The 15,463-nt window shown below is 40.4% G+C and overlaps 2 protein-coding genes across 2 annotated transcripts; one reads left to right on the top strand and one right to left on the bottom strand.

Moving 5' to 3' along the window:
- Nucleotides 1-1,172: 1,172 nt before the first annotated feature.
- Nucleotides 1,173-6,684, bottom strand: tada3l (transcriptional adaptor 3 (NGG1 homolog, yeast)-like). The gene is made up of 9 exons (XM_072665867.1): nucleotides 6,633-6,684; nucleotides 5,559-5,792; nucleotides 4,996-5,246; nucleotides 4,670-4,775; nucleotides 4,451-4,583; nucleotides 4,127-4,230; nucleotides 3,812-3,912; nucleotides 3,163-3,354; nucleotides 1,173-2,767 (listed from the first exon to the last, which is right to left on the bottom strand). The coding sequence occupies exons 2-9, from the start codon at nucleotides 5,766-5,768 to the stop codon at nucleotides 2,575-2,577; spliced, it is 1,290 nt and encodes a 429-aa protein (XP_072521968.1). The 5' UTR covers nucleotides 5,769-5,792; nucleotides 6,633-6,684; the 3' UTR covers nucleotides 1,173-2,574.
- A 634-nt stretch (nucleotides 6,685-7,318) lies between these two features.
- Nucleotides 7,319-10,904, top strand: arpc4l (actin related protein 2/3 complex, subunit 4, like). Its single transcript, XM_072665710.1, has 6 exons — nucleotides 7,319-7,387; nucleotides 8,350-8,468; nucleotides 8,905-9,016; nucleotides 9,291-9,386; nucleotides 9,552-9,722; nucleotides 10,204-10,904. Exons 1-6 carry the CDS (start codon nucleotides 7,385-7,387, stop codon nucleotides 10,207-10,209), a joined length of 507 nt encoding a protein of 168 aa, XP_072521811.1. The 5' UTR covers nucleotides 7,319-7,384; the 3' UTR covers nucleotides 10,210-10,904.
- The last annotated feature ends 4,559 nt before the right edge of the window (nucleotides 10,905-15,463 follow it).

Genomic DNA, 15,463 nt, shown 5'->3' with positions numbered 1-15,463 from the left:
TTTTCGAGTGGGCGGGAAAAAGCCATTTATTTTTTTAAAATAGTCTAAAAACGTATCATTGTCTATCATTGTTTTTATGTAAAAAAAATATTATCACAACATAATGAACAGTTTTTGTACAACAAAAAAAAAACTGTTGCTGCATCCAAAGTTACATAATTGTTGTGTTTTTATTATTATATTAGTACTATTGTTATTATTAATTATTATAAATTATTAAATATAATTGATACAATATTAAATTGTTCATATATTTGCGGTGCATGCAAGAGTGTGCACTGTCACAGGCTGTCTCCCAAACTAGTTTGCATAGCACTCTGTGCTTTCAAGTGCATGTCAGGTGGTAAGGTTTCTTTAAGGTCACAGACAGCTGTCTTGTGTGCGTGTCTTTTTTATGTTTAAATATTCTATTGTAAACAATGCAAAAATAATGTGGCTCTACTATTATTAGTAAACAATGTACTATTACAATAAATGTACCAACTGTATTATTTATACATTATTATTTGACATTTTGCCATAGATAGACTGTTCGACCATGTTGAAAATGACGTCTGTCACCATGAGAATGCACCAGTTAACCTAGTTATGTTCCAGTGGTGTCCAAAACTGCACTCAAATAAAATGACATTTCCAAATGGAAATAGACCATATTTTATAACACTATGATTCATTACTGTCTGGCTATAAGCTTTGCCCTATAATCTTGATGTAATGCATTTTTATTATTGTTGCTAACTAGCAAAAAGCATTCATAAATAACTGATGGTTTTTAAAATACATTGAATGATTGTGGCTTACTGACAGCTTTGTCTTTGAAAACTGATCTGAATCATATCACAATAATTTTTTGTTGCTTCTAACATTTTCTAAAACTTGTAATACAGTGGAGTCTAATACAGTGGAGCAGGCTTTAAGATGCATGGGGATTGGGGTTCGTTGAAACAGTATGGCTAGCTGGCTAACTGTCCATCTCACTCAAGACAGTAATTTCACTTCAGCTGTTTGCCAGAGTAATGGCACTTACAGAATGGCTAGGATGCATGCATGCTCCCTTCTAAGTGGCCTATGCACACTGCATTTATGCCATCTGGAGCACACCCAATGTACTGAGCCGTAGAGAACTACCAGATGTTCAGATGTATGTGCAAACAGGAACAGTTTTTCTGGCCTTATGACTCATTAAACACTTGGTTTATTTTCATCTGCTGGCTTACATGCAGCGGCACGATTAACCATGCCATTTTCGAAATGCTTCACAACATCATGGTCTCTTTTGTACAAAAACAAAAAAAAAAAAAACACTTCAATAATAACAACCACCAACACTCATACTTAATAATCCCCTTCATTCAAATAGTCTGTTGTCCACTTTCTTGAGGCTGTCCACTCCAAAATACAAACCAAAATATAAGCAAAAATAACGTGCATCCTCTTTAACCCATGCACTGGCAAAATACAGCTTTATCATAGAACAAATTACAATAACGACAGCAACAATCACTGCTGATATCACTGCTCGCATTTGGGAACTGTACAAATGAAGGCAAACATGGTAAATGAGAGATATCAGAACCCACACGTATCTGTACGTCTGTCCACATATTGTGTTATACAGGATACAACGACCAACCAAAACAAACAAAAAAAACTTGATCCTAGATCAGCACTCCATAGATTAGTCCTCCGAAGTCTGATCCAAACACCTCCACAGCTCTGGCATCATCATGGTGGGATTTATCACAGTAGTGTAAGTATCAGTGACTGGTTTCTTAGTGCACATCATCTTGCTCAGTGAGACCTTCTCAGGGCTGGTTCTAAACCTGGATGTGGATGGGCCTATGTGGGGAAGGGTACAATAAATAATGAATAATAATAAGACGTCTATTCTATTTCAATTAACATACTGATCTAGGCTGACTGGACCTATGCTGATGCACCAATGTCCAGCCACCAGGTTGGGCTGCATAATGTACCACTTATTCATAAATGAATCATTCTCGCCATCCTGACTTTACAATAGTGATATCACAAAAGGCTGCAATATGCAAAACAACCTCCAACTATTTGGCCACATGATCAAACAAAACATATAATGCAAACCTATAATAAACACAGGTCAGTCTTTAACCGGGTTAAACCAGTGTGTCTAGTCTTGTCATCTAGTCATGTCTATGTTTTGGCATTAATGGACACTGGAATCAGCCTGAATTCCTCTTTTGATGCATCCCCAACATTTCGCCCAGATAGTGCAGCCCTACCTGGACATCTCATTATTCATTCTATGTAAAACAAACAAACAAACAAGCAAGCACTTATATCTAACCTCCTAGGGGTAAACTGCTAGTGTCACTAGGTGTTGGACTACATCGATTATCTACTACAGGGACTTTCCCACCTGTCTAGAACCAGCCCTGATATTAGCCTAGGTTTCATATTATTGGTTGTTAATGTTAGTAAGCTGGCTGACCTGCCTGTTTAAAATTGTAAAAAAAAAAAAAAAAAGGTCCCCCAGGGCAAACCAGCACACTAACACAGTCAGTCTTCAGTCCTCAGCAGTGCTACGTCCTGATTTTATCCATCCAACAGTTTGAGGATGCTCTCCCTCTCTTTCAGGGCTTTCCATGCCTGATCCTTTTCTTTCTTGGTTGGAGTGCGTTTCTTTTGCCTGGCTGCCATGATGCGGCGAAAGGCCTCCATGACCTCATTATCAGCCACTCGGACACGCTGCCGGAGCTCCTGCTTCCTCATCTCCTCTCGTGCTAATCTGCACAGAAATGGAGACAGACAGACAGACATGAGGACATGCCACGGTTTGGATTTACACAGTCTAAAACAGATAGACAGATAATGAGTCAGCGTATTGCTGTGCAGTATATAAACTTTTATGTTCTGCTAAAAAGTAGATCATTTGTTCTGCCATGGTCTTGATGCTCATTTGTTTGCTCTGCAAGCATGACAGGGGAGCTTTGATTCGTCAGCCTGAATTTAACGCAGAGAAAAAGAATAACAATAATAACAACATGACTGGTCAAATGATTCTGTAAGTACTATGAAACTAATCTGTTTTGAGAAACATGAACTGAATTTTGGACGTAATGAAGATATCCCAGTTAGTGTGTGGTATAATGTGTTTATTTGACATTCTCAAATAAACCTCACCGAAGAAGCTCCTGTTTGCGTGCGCGGTTGTGGGCACTCAGGGCCTTGAGCTCAGCCTGCCTCTTCTGAAGCTCGGCGAGAACCTCGTCTTCCGAGTCTCCCCCTGCACCCTGCCGCTCCTCTGAATCCAGCAGGCCCTGAGATACCAACTCCTCCTTAATCCGAGCCTCCAGAGAACGAGTATGAGGCACACTGCCGGGCGGGAGAGAGAGAGATACAAAGCATGCTGACCATCAAAAATACACTGGACAATGGACAGGTAAAACTCTTCTGTCATTTCTTCCCCAAAACTTCATAAAAAGTATACTCTGTGTTGCAGGATCTCATAGCTCTTAGTCAATATTTTTGCTGTACTATATAATTACATCAATGTAATTATGATTATATAATTACATATTTAATTGCATGATGAGAAACAATTACACTTATATTTTGTTCATCAAGTCTTCATTTCTGGCTTTAATCTGTATGTTTTAGTCCCAGGCCAGGATTCCTGCACAGTTTGACACCTAGGTCTGTAAGAACAGACAAATCTGAAACTGTGCTGGACTCCGCCCCCATTCCCCACCCTTGTTTTACAGTGACTTCTCACGTCTTAATACACACAATTGTGCCTACTGGGCCCTAAGGAGCTTCTGGGCATTTTTACCTGAATGCTTTTCCCTGGCTGCGAGGTGACGTCCCAGCTCCATCATCCTTCACTGGCATGTCTGGGATGGGGGAATCCTCCATGGGGGATATGATATTCTCCTACAAGAGAATTAAAACATCCACTGACTTCCAACCTACATCCAACCCAATCATTATCTGCCACATCAGCTTTAGCTTTAGTCAAATGGATCTTAGTCTTAGAGATCTTAGATCTCCAGGAGCTGGGATGGTATACACCAGTGTCCATTTGTCAAGCTGTTTGTAAGACACTCCCTGACTGAAGCTTTTATTGAATTAAATGCAAGTGTCTGACCTCCACCAGAGCTTGCAGAAGGCGCTGCGTGAGAGGGCCAAATGGGCAGCCGTCCTCTGGAGGTTCGTGCTGGGACTCAGACTTCTTCAGCATTGCGTCCACATCTACACATACCGATACAGATACAGATGAGGAGTAGCTTTTAAAATACACATTGTTACTTTGTTAAACCTTCAGATTCAAAGGTGAAATGTAAAGCTTAGTAATGTAACAACAAAAGCATTTAAATAGCATCTAGGTCCACTATATAGTCCAGTTGTACCTAGTCCAAGCCCATTAGCTTTGGAGTCCGCCTTACAGAGTTAATTTTGTACCCAGAGTTACCTTTGGCGTCTATCTCAGAGAGCGGACCCAGGATGCTTTTCTTCTTGTCGTTTGCTCGGGCTCCCTCTCGCTGCTCTTCCAGCAGGTCCTCCTGAGCCCAGCGCTGAGAGTAGTGCTTCCCCAGAGCAGGAATCTACCATCCCATTTAATGTCATTAAAATGTAATGCAATATTTCATATTTAATAAAAATCCTCATATTAATTCTATCTTGAAGTTACCTTGTAATACTCAGCTTCATCTTCAGGGGGTTTTAGAAGTTCCTCAAGAACTCTTATCTCTTCATTAGTGATGTCTGCACAGTAGGGCTCTACCGAGGCCCAGAATCTGACAAACACATATACATACACACACACATTCACATTCACATTCACATACACATACACACACACACATACATACATACATACATACATACATACATACATACATACACACACACACACACAGCTAAATAAAAATATTTCTATACACACATGCTGTTGCTGACATTCACTATGTACAATAACAGCTATTGTTATTGGCTGTTTAATATATATGAGCCAACCTGTTTGGTGCATCGTTTTTGGGGTTGCGGGGTATATCCTGTGGATCTTCACTGAATTCGTACTCCTGAACTTTGGGCTGCAGATTCTTGGATTTGGGTCTGCCTGGACCGGGACCAGGCCCGTGTCCTGCCTTCGCATCCACCTTCTGCTTCTTAGGCTTGGAAGGACGTGAAGACGCTGAGATATCTGCATCTTTGCTCAGCTTAAGAAACCTTTTGTCCCCTTTTTTATCCTGCCAGTCTGTAAGAATCTGTTGGTACAAGATTTAAACTCGATAAGAAACACATAATGTATAGCATGTACCATTTACGGCCCATATTTAAGGTCCACCTACCAAATATGTTCAGTATATCCAACTGTACAATTACAGAAAGTAAGCACATCAGTTCATTCACAATTAATCAGTTAACCAGTTCACTGGTCAGTGTTCGACCACAGGGCCGCTGCCATAATATATCAGAAAGCATTTGGGTGATGGACCATCCTCGGCAGTTCAGTGACCACTGATGAAGGAAGAGAATATGTAGAAGTGATTAGAGAAGTACAGCTTCATCTCCCTCACCTGTCTCTGTTCTTCCAAAGCTCTCAGACGCCGACTGGCTGAGGACAGCAGCGTCTCCAGCTCCAGCTGCAGCGTGTCCAGCTCCTCAATGCCAATGCCATCATCCTCGGATCTGCCCAACACAGCCGTGTAGCGTGGGCACACTTTCACATGCTCCACAGGCTTGAAGTCATAGTACTTGAGTGGTGGGCAGTCTTTTAGTTCACTCATCTTCCCGGTTATATGCAACAGGAACTGTCAGAGCACAAGAAAACACAAGACTTAATTTCTAAACAGTCTCGGACTAGCTTTTGTTATAACTCGGTTATAAATAAATCTAATCTTTCAACTATCACTACTGAAAAACATTCCACGATATAGATTTAGTATTATTGTGGGTCTGGGAAAACTGGAGATGCCCACTTTTTTAAAAAGCAGTCTGTGTCTGGACAAACCGAGTCTCAGCAGAAGAAGCAGCACAGACCCCCAAACTCCACAGATGGAGAGGGCTAGATTTACTGCTTACTTTTGTCAAGTATGTATTTGGGTTTTGCTTGATGTTGCCCAGATTTTTTTATTTTATTTATTTATTTTTTTTTAGCTAAACTAAAAACCCTGATTGGGTTAATGGTGACCAATACTGGCATTAGTGACCATTCCTATTACAATCCTGACTTACTGGTAGATGTGCAGCATCAATTACAACTGAACCGGTTGGACCAAGCAAACCTAACTACCGTTAAACTGCACAAATAGCACCTTGCTTGCTTGGTAGTCAGTATTTGTGATTTTAGGTCTCCTAAGCAAAATCTAACCCGCTGTTTTACTAATAACACCCATAAGTCGAGCACTTTACTGGCAGGCAGCTGCTGCTTTTAGCTCTTAGCTTGTTAGCAAGTTCGTCCTAGGTGGCGTGTGTAAGTCAAAGCACCAACGCAAAAAACCGGCTCCTAATTCAATGTACATCAGCCTACACGGCCCTAAAATATACATTAGGTCTATATCGACTATTTGGCCATAGAAAGCTACAACTCGGGTATGTAAATTGACCATACACTGCAAGAATTTATTCAAAATATCCACATTATTATTTACCTCCGAGACGGGGCATCCATTACTGACTGTACCATTCAGAAAACGGGGGGGGCCAAGTGTGTGTTCCAAGAGAAAGATTAAATGATTAAATGTGTGTATTGTCGATTTTAACGACAGTGTCGTCCTATAGACATATTTAATATAATATATATATGTTGTAGTAAGCGTTTCCAAATTATTCGTAAGAATTTGACATCGCTGAAGACTGCGCACCCCTATACGAGCATGTGGAACTCAAATGGTTACACATGGTACATTCCCGAGCCCGTCGTGAATGAGCCCCGTTTAAGCAATACATACGCTAAAATAATACACTAACGTTTTCATGTAATAACTAATATGTGTCGGGTGGCACAGTCTGGCGAATTAAAAAAGCTCTATAGCTCCGTACTCTAAAGGCAAAATGAACAAGACTGACTATTTGCCATATATGGAAGAAAACGCGAATCAAGGTAAGTTTGCCTCCGTGAAACGGTTACCGTAATGTCTATAATAGCTGGGACGGATTGAGCTTCAAGAGAAAATATCCAGCAATTTACGAATGCCTCTTTTGACATTGCATCGTCATGTGAAATATATCTTCGTCTATACTCATGCACTTTCCGTTGAAGCGTGTTTTGCTGTTTTGTTAACATTGTACGAAAGGGTGGAGACTGAAGTGTTGCGTCAATATTCTATGTTTTTAGGGAAAGGGGCACGAAGGCTGCAGGCGTGGCGCAGACACTTCCGCCTTCCTCCGAAGCCTACAAAAAATGGTGAGAGATTTTATTCTTTATCAAAAGTGACAATATTTGTGTCTATGTCGCCCTAAATATTAAGTTACCTGCTGAATGACAGGTTGAGCATTCTTGCTGTGCTCTGTGATCAGACTTAAAGCTTGAACAGGACGGAGACGGTGCAGCTGTCCGTGTTGATGCTACTGCTAGCTAGCTTGCTAACGTTACTGTGCATTTCTGATGAACTCTGCTTTATGGCTCATATAGTTCACGTGTGCTGTTTTTAATCTGGTAAATAAAATGTCTGTTGTCAAATCTAGAGTATTGTGGTGGCTTTGCAGTGCGTAGATGTGGGTTAGGGATTTCATTCATTCAAATTTGCAAAATTGCCACCAAATATTGCTCTGCTTTCTATTGCTGGGAAGTGTAAACCTCAGCCTTTGACACAATACCAATGGGATATACAAGTACAAAAACATGTTATACATGTTATATTATTATAAATAGATGGGAAACATGCCAATTGTGTATTATTATTGTGATCAAATATGGCAATCTGTTGTTTATTAAAAGGACTGCATAATTGGTCCTATTTAATTGGTCCTAAAACCCATGTACTCATAGTTTTTCAAAATGACATGTGTCAGTCTATTCTAGCTTCAATTAATAACCAATAAAACCAATATAATAAACAAACAAATGTATTATGTCTCAGGATATATTTTTGCATTATTTCCTACCCCTGGTATTGTAAAAACAGGATCTTTTGAGGAAACATTACCTATATGGTCACCAGGATTCTTCACAGCACTTAATAATAATAATAATAATAATAATAATAATAATAAATAATTGGTTATGTAATGTGTGGATGCTGTTGTATGCTGTCAATAAATAGAAAATATGTAAAATCAACAGTTTTAGTGGTTTTTGATGCGGGACACTTTTTGTACAGCACATCACACTGTTTGACTGACTCTTGTATTTAAACCTGTTTTCAGACGGCGACTTTGCGGCCATACCTGAATGCTGTGCGCGCCACCCTGCAGGCAGCCCTATGCTTGGAGAACTTCTCCTCTCAGGTGGTGGAACGGCACAACAAGCCAGAGGTGGAGGTCAGGTGAGTCACACCAGTTCATCAAGAGTCCTCAGTGAGTCACCCCAGGGTGGACTGAAGGGCTCTGATCTGGCAGTTTGCTTACTATGTAAGGTGTAAAGCCTCTAGCTCATGCACCTCCATGCCCTCATGTTTCCAGTGTCTTTGCAGCAAAATTACAGATGGCTGAGTTTTTGGCTATTTTTAATGAGCCTTGTGATATGTGGCAGACTAGAGCAAATAGCCAAAGTTATTCATATACATATTATTAGCTGATATGAATTAATGGGCAAATCTGGAAATGTAAATCCTTAAAATCCAATCTTGGCTGATTCAGATTTCACACTTGAAATTGTGCACTACATACAGAGTAGGCAGGCTTTAGTATTTAGTGGTAGTTTGCTTGTGTCTGTTTTGATGAAAATAATTGTTGTTACTACAAATTGATTTCTCACTACAGGAGCAGCAGAGAGTTGTTGCTGCAGCCGGTGGTAATCAGCCGCAATGACAAAGAGAAGGTTCTGATAGAGGGCTCCATTAACTCTGTGCGGGTCAGCATTGCCGTCAAACAGGTGAGAAACCTGTGCTTATTCTTATAAACTGAATCTTAATGATCCACTGTATTCAACAGTCTCTATTGCGTTAATGGTTTATATAGAAAGTGACGAGTGCTCTCCTTAGGGGTTAGAAAACACAAAGACGTCCATATCAAAAAAGTGTCATTTGCTATAATGTATAACTGTAATTAATCACATGCTACAGACAGTAAATCACACCTTGCACCTTGTTGTTCAGATTGGGTGTGGTTATTTTGGGTTTCACCTTAAACTCTGACCTTCTTTTCAGGCGGATGAGATCGAGAAGATCTTGTGCCACAAATTCATGCGGTTCATGATGATGAGAGCAGAGAACTTCTTCATCCTCCGAAGGAAACCTGTGGAGGTGAGATAAAGAGAGGCAGCGAAATCTAGATAAAAAGGCCAGCATGTAAATATATAAACAGTGTAGAAAGAAGTAGCATGTATGTATGTATGTGAGTGTGTGTTTGTTACTTTCACTTCATCTGTTCTTTAATAATCCCCTTCCTCTCTCTCTGTCCCTCGTCAGGGCTATGACATCAGTTTCCTCATCACCAACTTCCACACGGAGCAGATGTACAAGCATAAGCTAGTGGACTTTGTCATCCACTTCATGGAGGAGATCGACAAGGAGATCAGCGAGATGAAGCTGGCCGTCAACGCCCGTGCTCGAATCGTCGCCGAGGAATTCCTCAAAAACGTAGGTTTCTTTTCTTTTTTGGGGTGGACTGTAGGATGTTTGCATAATTATTAATTATATTAGTCATCTTGTAACCCAGGTCAAACAGTAAAAATGGAACAGTAAGAAACTTTGGACAGATGCAAAGATTCCAGAATACTAACATAAACTAGGAAACCTTGAAGGTTTACATAATCATATCATTTAAATGTAAAGACTGCCGTAAATTGCTGTCCTGCAAAACCCTTGTGTATGTATTTTTGCTATTTTTCAATGGACCAATATAAATAATAGCGGACCAAGAGAATTTTGTTTTTTCGTAGGTAGGTAGGTAGGTAGGTAGGTAGGTAGCTAGCTAGCTAGCTAGCTAGCTAGCTTGTGAGTCCTTTTGGTAAATGCTTTAGTTCACAGTTTGTAGATGCTGTAAGTAATGTTTTACAATGTGTGTTTGTGTGTGCGTGCTTGCGTGTATGTATGTATTTTTATTCTTCCTCCGTTGCAGTTTTGAGGATCTGTCTCTGGAATCGTTTTGCTCCTGTGACTTGGCCGTCGCTGTGGTTCTCATGGAGAGAGTGAAAGTGAGAGTGAAAGAGAGAGAAAGAGAGGCATTGCAGACTTCTAAAGCTCAGCAGACAAAAAGGGAGGAACTTTATTGTGAGTTAAGAATCAATCAGTAAACAGAACCACTGGAACGAATGACCAATCCTGCAATGCCGAATGCAGTGTCCCCTTTGCCTTCCGTCTTCTGTTAAAGGTGCTTCTTGTTCCCATTGATAATTTTATATTTAAACAAAAAATACATTTTATTACCCCCGTTTTCTGTTCAGAGAAAAAAAAAACACAAGGTCAAGGCAGGTCCTTAAAAAGTATTATCCAAAATAAATATTGATGGGCACAGGAAATACTCTTAACACGTTGTAAAGTCTACAGTGGCTTGTATTTTTATTTTTTTTTGTCTTTTATATACATGTACTCCAAGTGTTTTTTGTTTTGTTTATTTCCTTCATTTTTTTTTTATTAAGAAATGAATCAAACCTCAATGTTAGTGGCATCAAGAAAGGTAACTAAACAAAAAGTTGTGGGTGTTTATATTTTGACACAGCCAGCCTCTGATTAAAATTACAGGTGAAAAGAAGCGACTGCATAAAATGTAAAACTGATGGTAGCGATAAAACCAATAAAATTCTATTGCGCTTTCTTTAGCATGATGGATTTTTTTTTCTTCTGAAATTAACGGAATAAAGGAAGTAAAAAAAGTCTGACATGCGAAAGGGCATGGGGCAGCAGGGTGTGAACTGATAATAAACTGGCATTACAGTTCCCTAAAATCACAAGTTTAAATCCAGAGCCATGATGCTTTGCCATCAGCTGCTGGAGTCCGAGAGAGCACAACTGGCTGTGCTCGGCCCGGGTGGGTAGATGGCACTCTCTCCCTTCATCATTAAAGTGATGGTGTCTAGCACTGGCATCTGTTAGCTGGTGTGGCAGAGCTGGGAACCTTGATGCTTTCCTCTGAGCATGTCAGCTGCTTAGTGATGCTGCATTAGTGGCAGTTTGAAAAGAGGCAGTGGCTGGGTTCACATGTATCAGAGAAGACGTGTTAAGTCCTTACCCTCCTAGTGTTGGGGTCATTGCTAGTGCTATGAACAGGTGGGTTAAGTGGCAGTGCCTATTTACCCTTACAGAACAGCTTTGGGAATGGCAGCACCTGTACGAGTGAGGCTGACCACTGGCCAGCATGCTCATGGCTAGGCGACATGAATTGTCTGAGTATGAGCGAGGCATGAAGATAAGTGCCAGATGAATGGGATGTTTCATTTCTGATTTATGTAGGAATTTAACATTCCTCGATCCACAGTGTCACGTGTGGACCAGGAATACGTCAGAGAAGGCATTATCCCCCACACTGGACAGTGCAGTGTCTGCCCACGGGTGCCGTCTGGCAAGTATTGTCTGTGAATATGGACAAGCCACTGTGGCAGAAATCACATTCCATGCCCAGGCCCCACACGTACATCCCACTGGTCAATCCAGTATTCTTTCGTTTCCATGGGATAAGATAGCAGAAGACACCAAAGTGCCGCGACAGCGGACACAGCATCTCACCTGGGCTCACTAGGTTGCTAACTGGACCCTAGAGAGCTGGCAAAATGTGGCATGGTCTGATGAGTCACAATACCAATTGTTTTGGGCTGATGGTAGGGAAAAGGAAAAAACCTTCCTAATTTTCAATGGAGGTCAACTGTCTCTACTCTCCAGGAAAGGAGCATTGCTGTAAGAATTTGATTGCATTCAGCGACAAGACAATTTTGTGAGGTCAGTGTTGGATGATCACCACCCTACACTCATCCCAAAGTCATCCCAAAAGTATTGGATGGCGCACCAACAATCAGCTCCACTGATCCACAGCTCAATGCTTGGAGCCACTTTAGCCCAGCAACAGGTGGCAGTATTCCATTGGCAGTACTTCTCTACAAGGACTAGACATGCTATGTGTGTGTCAGCTATGGGTGCATTAGAAGGGGTGTCCACAAACATTTGGACATATAGTGTATATATTGCTGTACCCAGATCAACACCACAGAAACCAGACGATGCATTGCCTTAAAGCTGCACCAAGAAAGGCTGTCGATCTGAAGTACAGACAAGGTTAATGGTCTGTTGCTTCAGATAATGGTACTAAGTCTGCTTATCTTCTTGTAGGCTGTTAAACTAGAGAACCATGAGTATGCAAGTGTAAATGAACTTAATGCATTCTGTGTGGCCTTCTCAGCCATATGATGCTGTGCGGTGCAGGGCCGAGCTGCACGTCTGGTTTGCAATTACCTTAAAACACAGTAGAGCTTTAATAGTAGTGGATTAGGTCATCAGTGCAGGACTGCTGCTCTCATTGCAGCATTTAGAGACCAGAGCTGGAAACAGGCATCAGTCATAATGAACCTGTAGTGATACAGTGTGTATTTAGTGTGTATCTCTGCCTGCAATAGGAGCTTACAGTCTGGCTTGCAAGTCATGTAGTACATCTATAAAATGCATAAAATTAACAGAATAAGCCAAAAATAGCATTGTGGCTCCCGTTCTGGCCTGTTTTCTGCTGAAGTGGAGCAAAATAATGCTTCCTCTCATCTGAGTTTCTGACCACTGCGCTACACTGAGACCACAGATAGAATCAATGTATGAATCATTTCCTTCCTCTTTGCTGATGTTTGTCAAACAAGTTTTCCTGCTTTTAATACATCACCTTCAAGATAGGGACCCCTCAACAGATTCCACTGTAGATGATGATACCTGACAGTGTTGCTAATGTTATGGCCGATCGGTGCACCTCCTGCCAGTGTAAAAATAGGTATACACAATATCAGAATCAGTCAGCAAATACTTAGACAGACAATATTGGACGTTGGCATCGGCCTAGAATTCTCATGTTTGTCCGATCCCGTCTGACTTATGGAGGTTATAAAGTTCTGTGAATGAGCGATGGGGTCATGAGCACCCAAGGCTCATTGATGTGATTCATGGTGACCCCACCGCACGACTTACAGGACTTAAAGAACCTGCTGATAACATCTTGGTGCCAGATACCACAGGAGGCCTTCAGAGGATTTGTGGAGTGGAGTCCATGCCTTTACAGATCAGAGCTGTTGTGGCATCACGAGGAGGACCTACACAACATTAGACAGGTGGTTTTAATTTTATGGATTGATGTCTTACATTGGACAGCGATGATATTCTCTGATCCATATAAAATGAAACGCATTATGTACTATGATGTTTTTACTATGATGTTTTTATCCAAAGAAGCTGAACCAAAAGTGTAGTCAATCATTATAAGTGCACACATATGGCATGACAGAATTTCTAAAATACACTTTATTCTCAATAAGACACTTGGGGACAATCATATAGTTCCAAAATCTATTACTATAAGAACCAGTGTGTGATTACATATCCCCCCCTTATGTTCACACACACACACACACACACACACACAGGTATATTACTTTCAGGGGATTTACAGTTTGGGACAATCTTCACAATTATGTATCTGAAAATAAAGTAGTAAAAAAACAATGCGAGCGTGATTTAAAATAATTAATTTCAATAATAAATAATCAAAATAGTTTCAAGTGCAAAGCAAGAAAAAAAGAGAGAAAAGATGTTGATTTTCTTTTAAACCTCTACCTTAAAAACATGTAAAGGCAAATAAATACATATATATTTGTATGAGGACAACAGATTTATACCAACAGTGCTAACACGGCTGATGAACCAAGGATTTCTTTACCACACTCACACACATTCACACACACACACACACACACACACAAAGAAGTTGTGCCATGCTTCCCTCAAAGTAACAGAGAGATAAGAATCAGACAATAATATGACACAACGATAAGCACAATACTGACACAAGAAGCAGTGCAAAATACACACAGGAAACCTGCAGACCCAATATAGACTCATTGTATAATCCATATATCCCAGCCAGTACGTTCCTCTTACAGTACACCCTAAGTATACTACATTTCATGTGCCCCAAGTCATTTCCCAAACCCACTGAAAAAAAGGGTAAGCAGATTCAAAGTTTAAATGGCCTGTGGATGCTATGGGCCATCTCCAGACTGTGGCGTGATGATCATGTTTGTGAGTAGTGTACACTTCCCTTAGATCTTCCACTCTGGAAATGTGCGTATCAATCAAACGTAGTGTAAGAGGCCCACTAATGTAGGATCAGCCACATCCTAAGAGATATTATTCTAGACAATCAATCCCTTCAAGATCTTTTTTATTTTCATAATGCTGATCTAATCCTAGTCTAGGATGCATTTTTGCCTAGATTTGTTTTTGCAGAAACACCTACCAAATAGACACACTTTTAAAGTCTTCAGTCTACAGTAGGTTTACAGTTATGTTCTGTTCCCCAACTCTTATGGTATGAAATTTCACAAACAAGTTTAAAAAAGTATCCATTATAAAGAGACAGTTCCAAATACTTTGCTCATAAGTTGTGTTCTACTGGGTCCAGTAACAAGTGCTTGGTCCCCGATGATTGCCACTCGCAATGTAATTTGTGTACTCTAACCCAGTGATGCTCAACCCTGGTCCTGGAAGCCTACTGCCCTGCACATTTTAAGTGTTTTCCTGGCTCCCAGCTCACTAGGTTGGGCTACCTTATCAACACATTTACTTGCAAGCACTTTTAGACTTGTTAAAGTGGGTGTGTATTAACAATGGAAACAAAAAAATGGGCAGAACATGGAAAAAGTGTCTCCAGGACCAAGGTTAGGGACCATTACTGTGACCAAGCTCTCGTGGTAGTTAGAATCAAGTCAATGTGTACAATCAACTTGTTTCACAGAATTTTCAGATAAATCCTAAATTACATTGGATGCTACGTTAACCTTTTTTGCCCACTGGATATCCAAAAAAAAGCAAAAATACAACCAAGCTTTACTAACTTGACCTCTCCTTTTTGCGTTATTAATGTTATATTTGTTCTGATTGGTCAATTAAAAAGAAACACCTTATATGTGGGCTGGTTGAGTAATGAGGTGAGCTACTGATGGGCTTTTGTTTGGGGAACCGGACAGATGTCTCCTGAGACCCACAATTAAAAGCTCATTAAATTCATCAACTTACTTTTATATACTCTTCTTAAGCGCTTAAGTCCCTTTAAAGCAGCAAAATATAAAGCTTAACAGTTTTTAATGAAGCGTATCAGACTGGTATCAGTTTTGAATACTCAAGATTTGAACATT

The sequence above is a fragment of the Salminus brasiliensis genome, chromosome 21, assembly GCF_030463535.1.
Source record: "Salminus brasiliensis chromosome 21, fSalBra1.hap2, whole genome shotgun sequence".
In the NCBI taxonomy this organism is placed as follows: domain Eukaryota; kingdom Metazoa; phylum Chordata; class Actinopteri; order Characiformes; family Bryconidae; genus Salminus; species Salminus brasiliensis.
Note: the sequence above shows the minus strand (reverse complement) of the source record. Positions and strands in the feature narration are given on the sequence as shown.

What these genes read in the sequence shown, in the direction of transcription:
- tada3l (XM_072665867.1), bottom strand. Translation starts at nt 5,768, where the DNA reads ATGAGTGAACTAAAAGACTGCCCACCACTCAAGTACTATGACTTCAAG. An exon ending in AAAAACGATGCACCAAACAG is followed by an intron (nt 4,776 to 4,995) that starts GTTGGCTCATAT and finishes TGTGTTTGTCAG; the next exon opens with ATTCTGGGCCTCGGTAGAGC. An exon ending in CGCAAACAGGAGCTTCTTCG is followed by an intron (nt 2,768 to 3,162) that starts GTGAGGTTTATT and finishes ATTTCTGTGCAG; the next exon opens with ATTAGCACGAGAGGAGATGA.
- arpc4l (XM_072665710.1), top strand. An exon ending in TCAGCATTGCCGTCAAACAG is followed by an intron (nt 9,017 to 9,290) that starts GTGAGAAACCTG and finishes CCTTCTTTTCAG; the next exon opens with GCGGATGAGATCGAGAAGAT. An exon ending in TCCGAAGGAAACCTGTGGAG is followed by an intron (nt 9,387 to 9,551) that starts GTGAGATAAAGA and finishes GTCCCTCGTCAG; the next exon opens with GGCTATGACATCAGTTTCCT.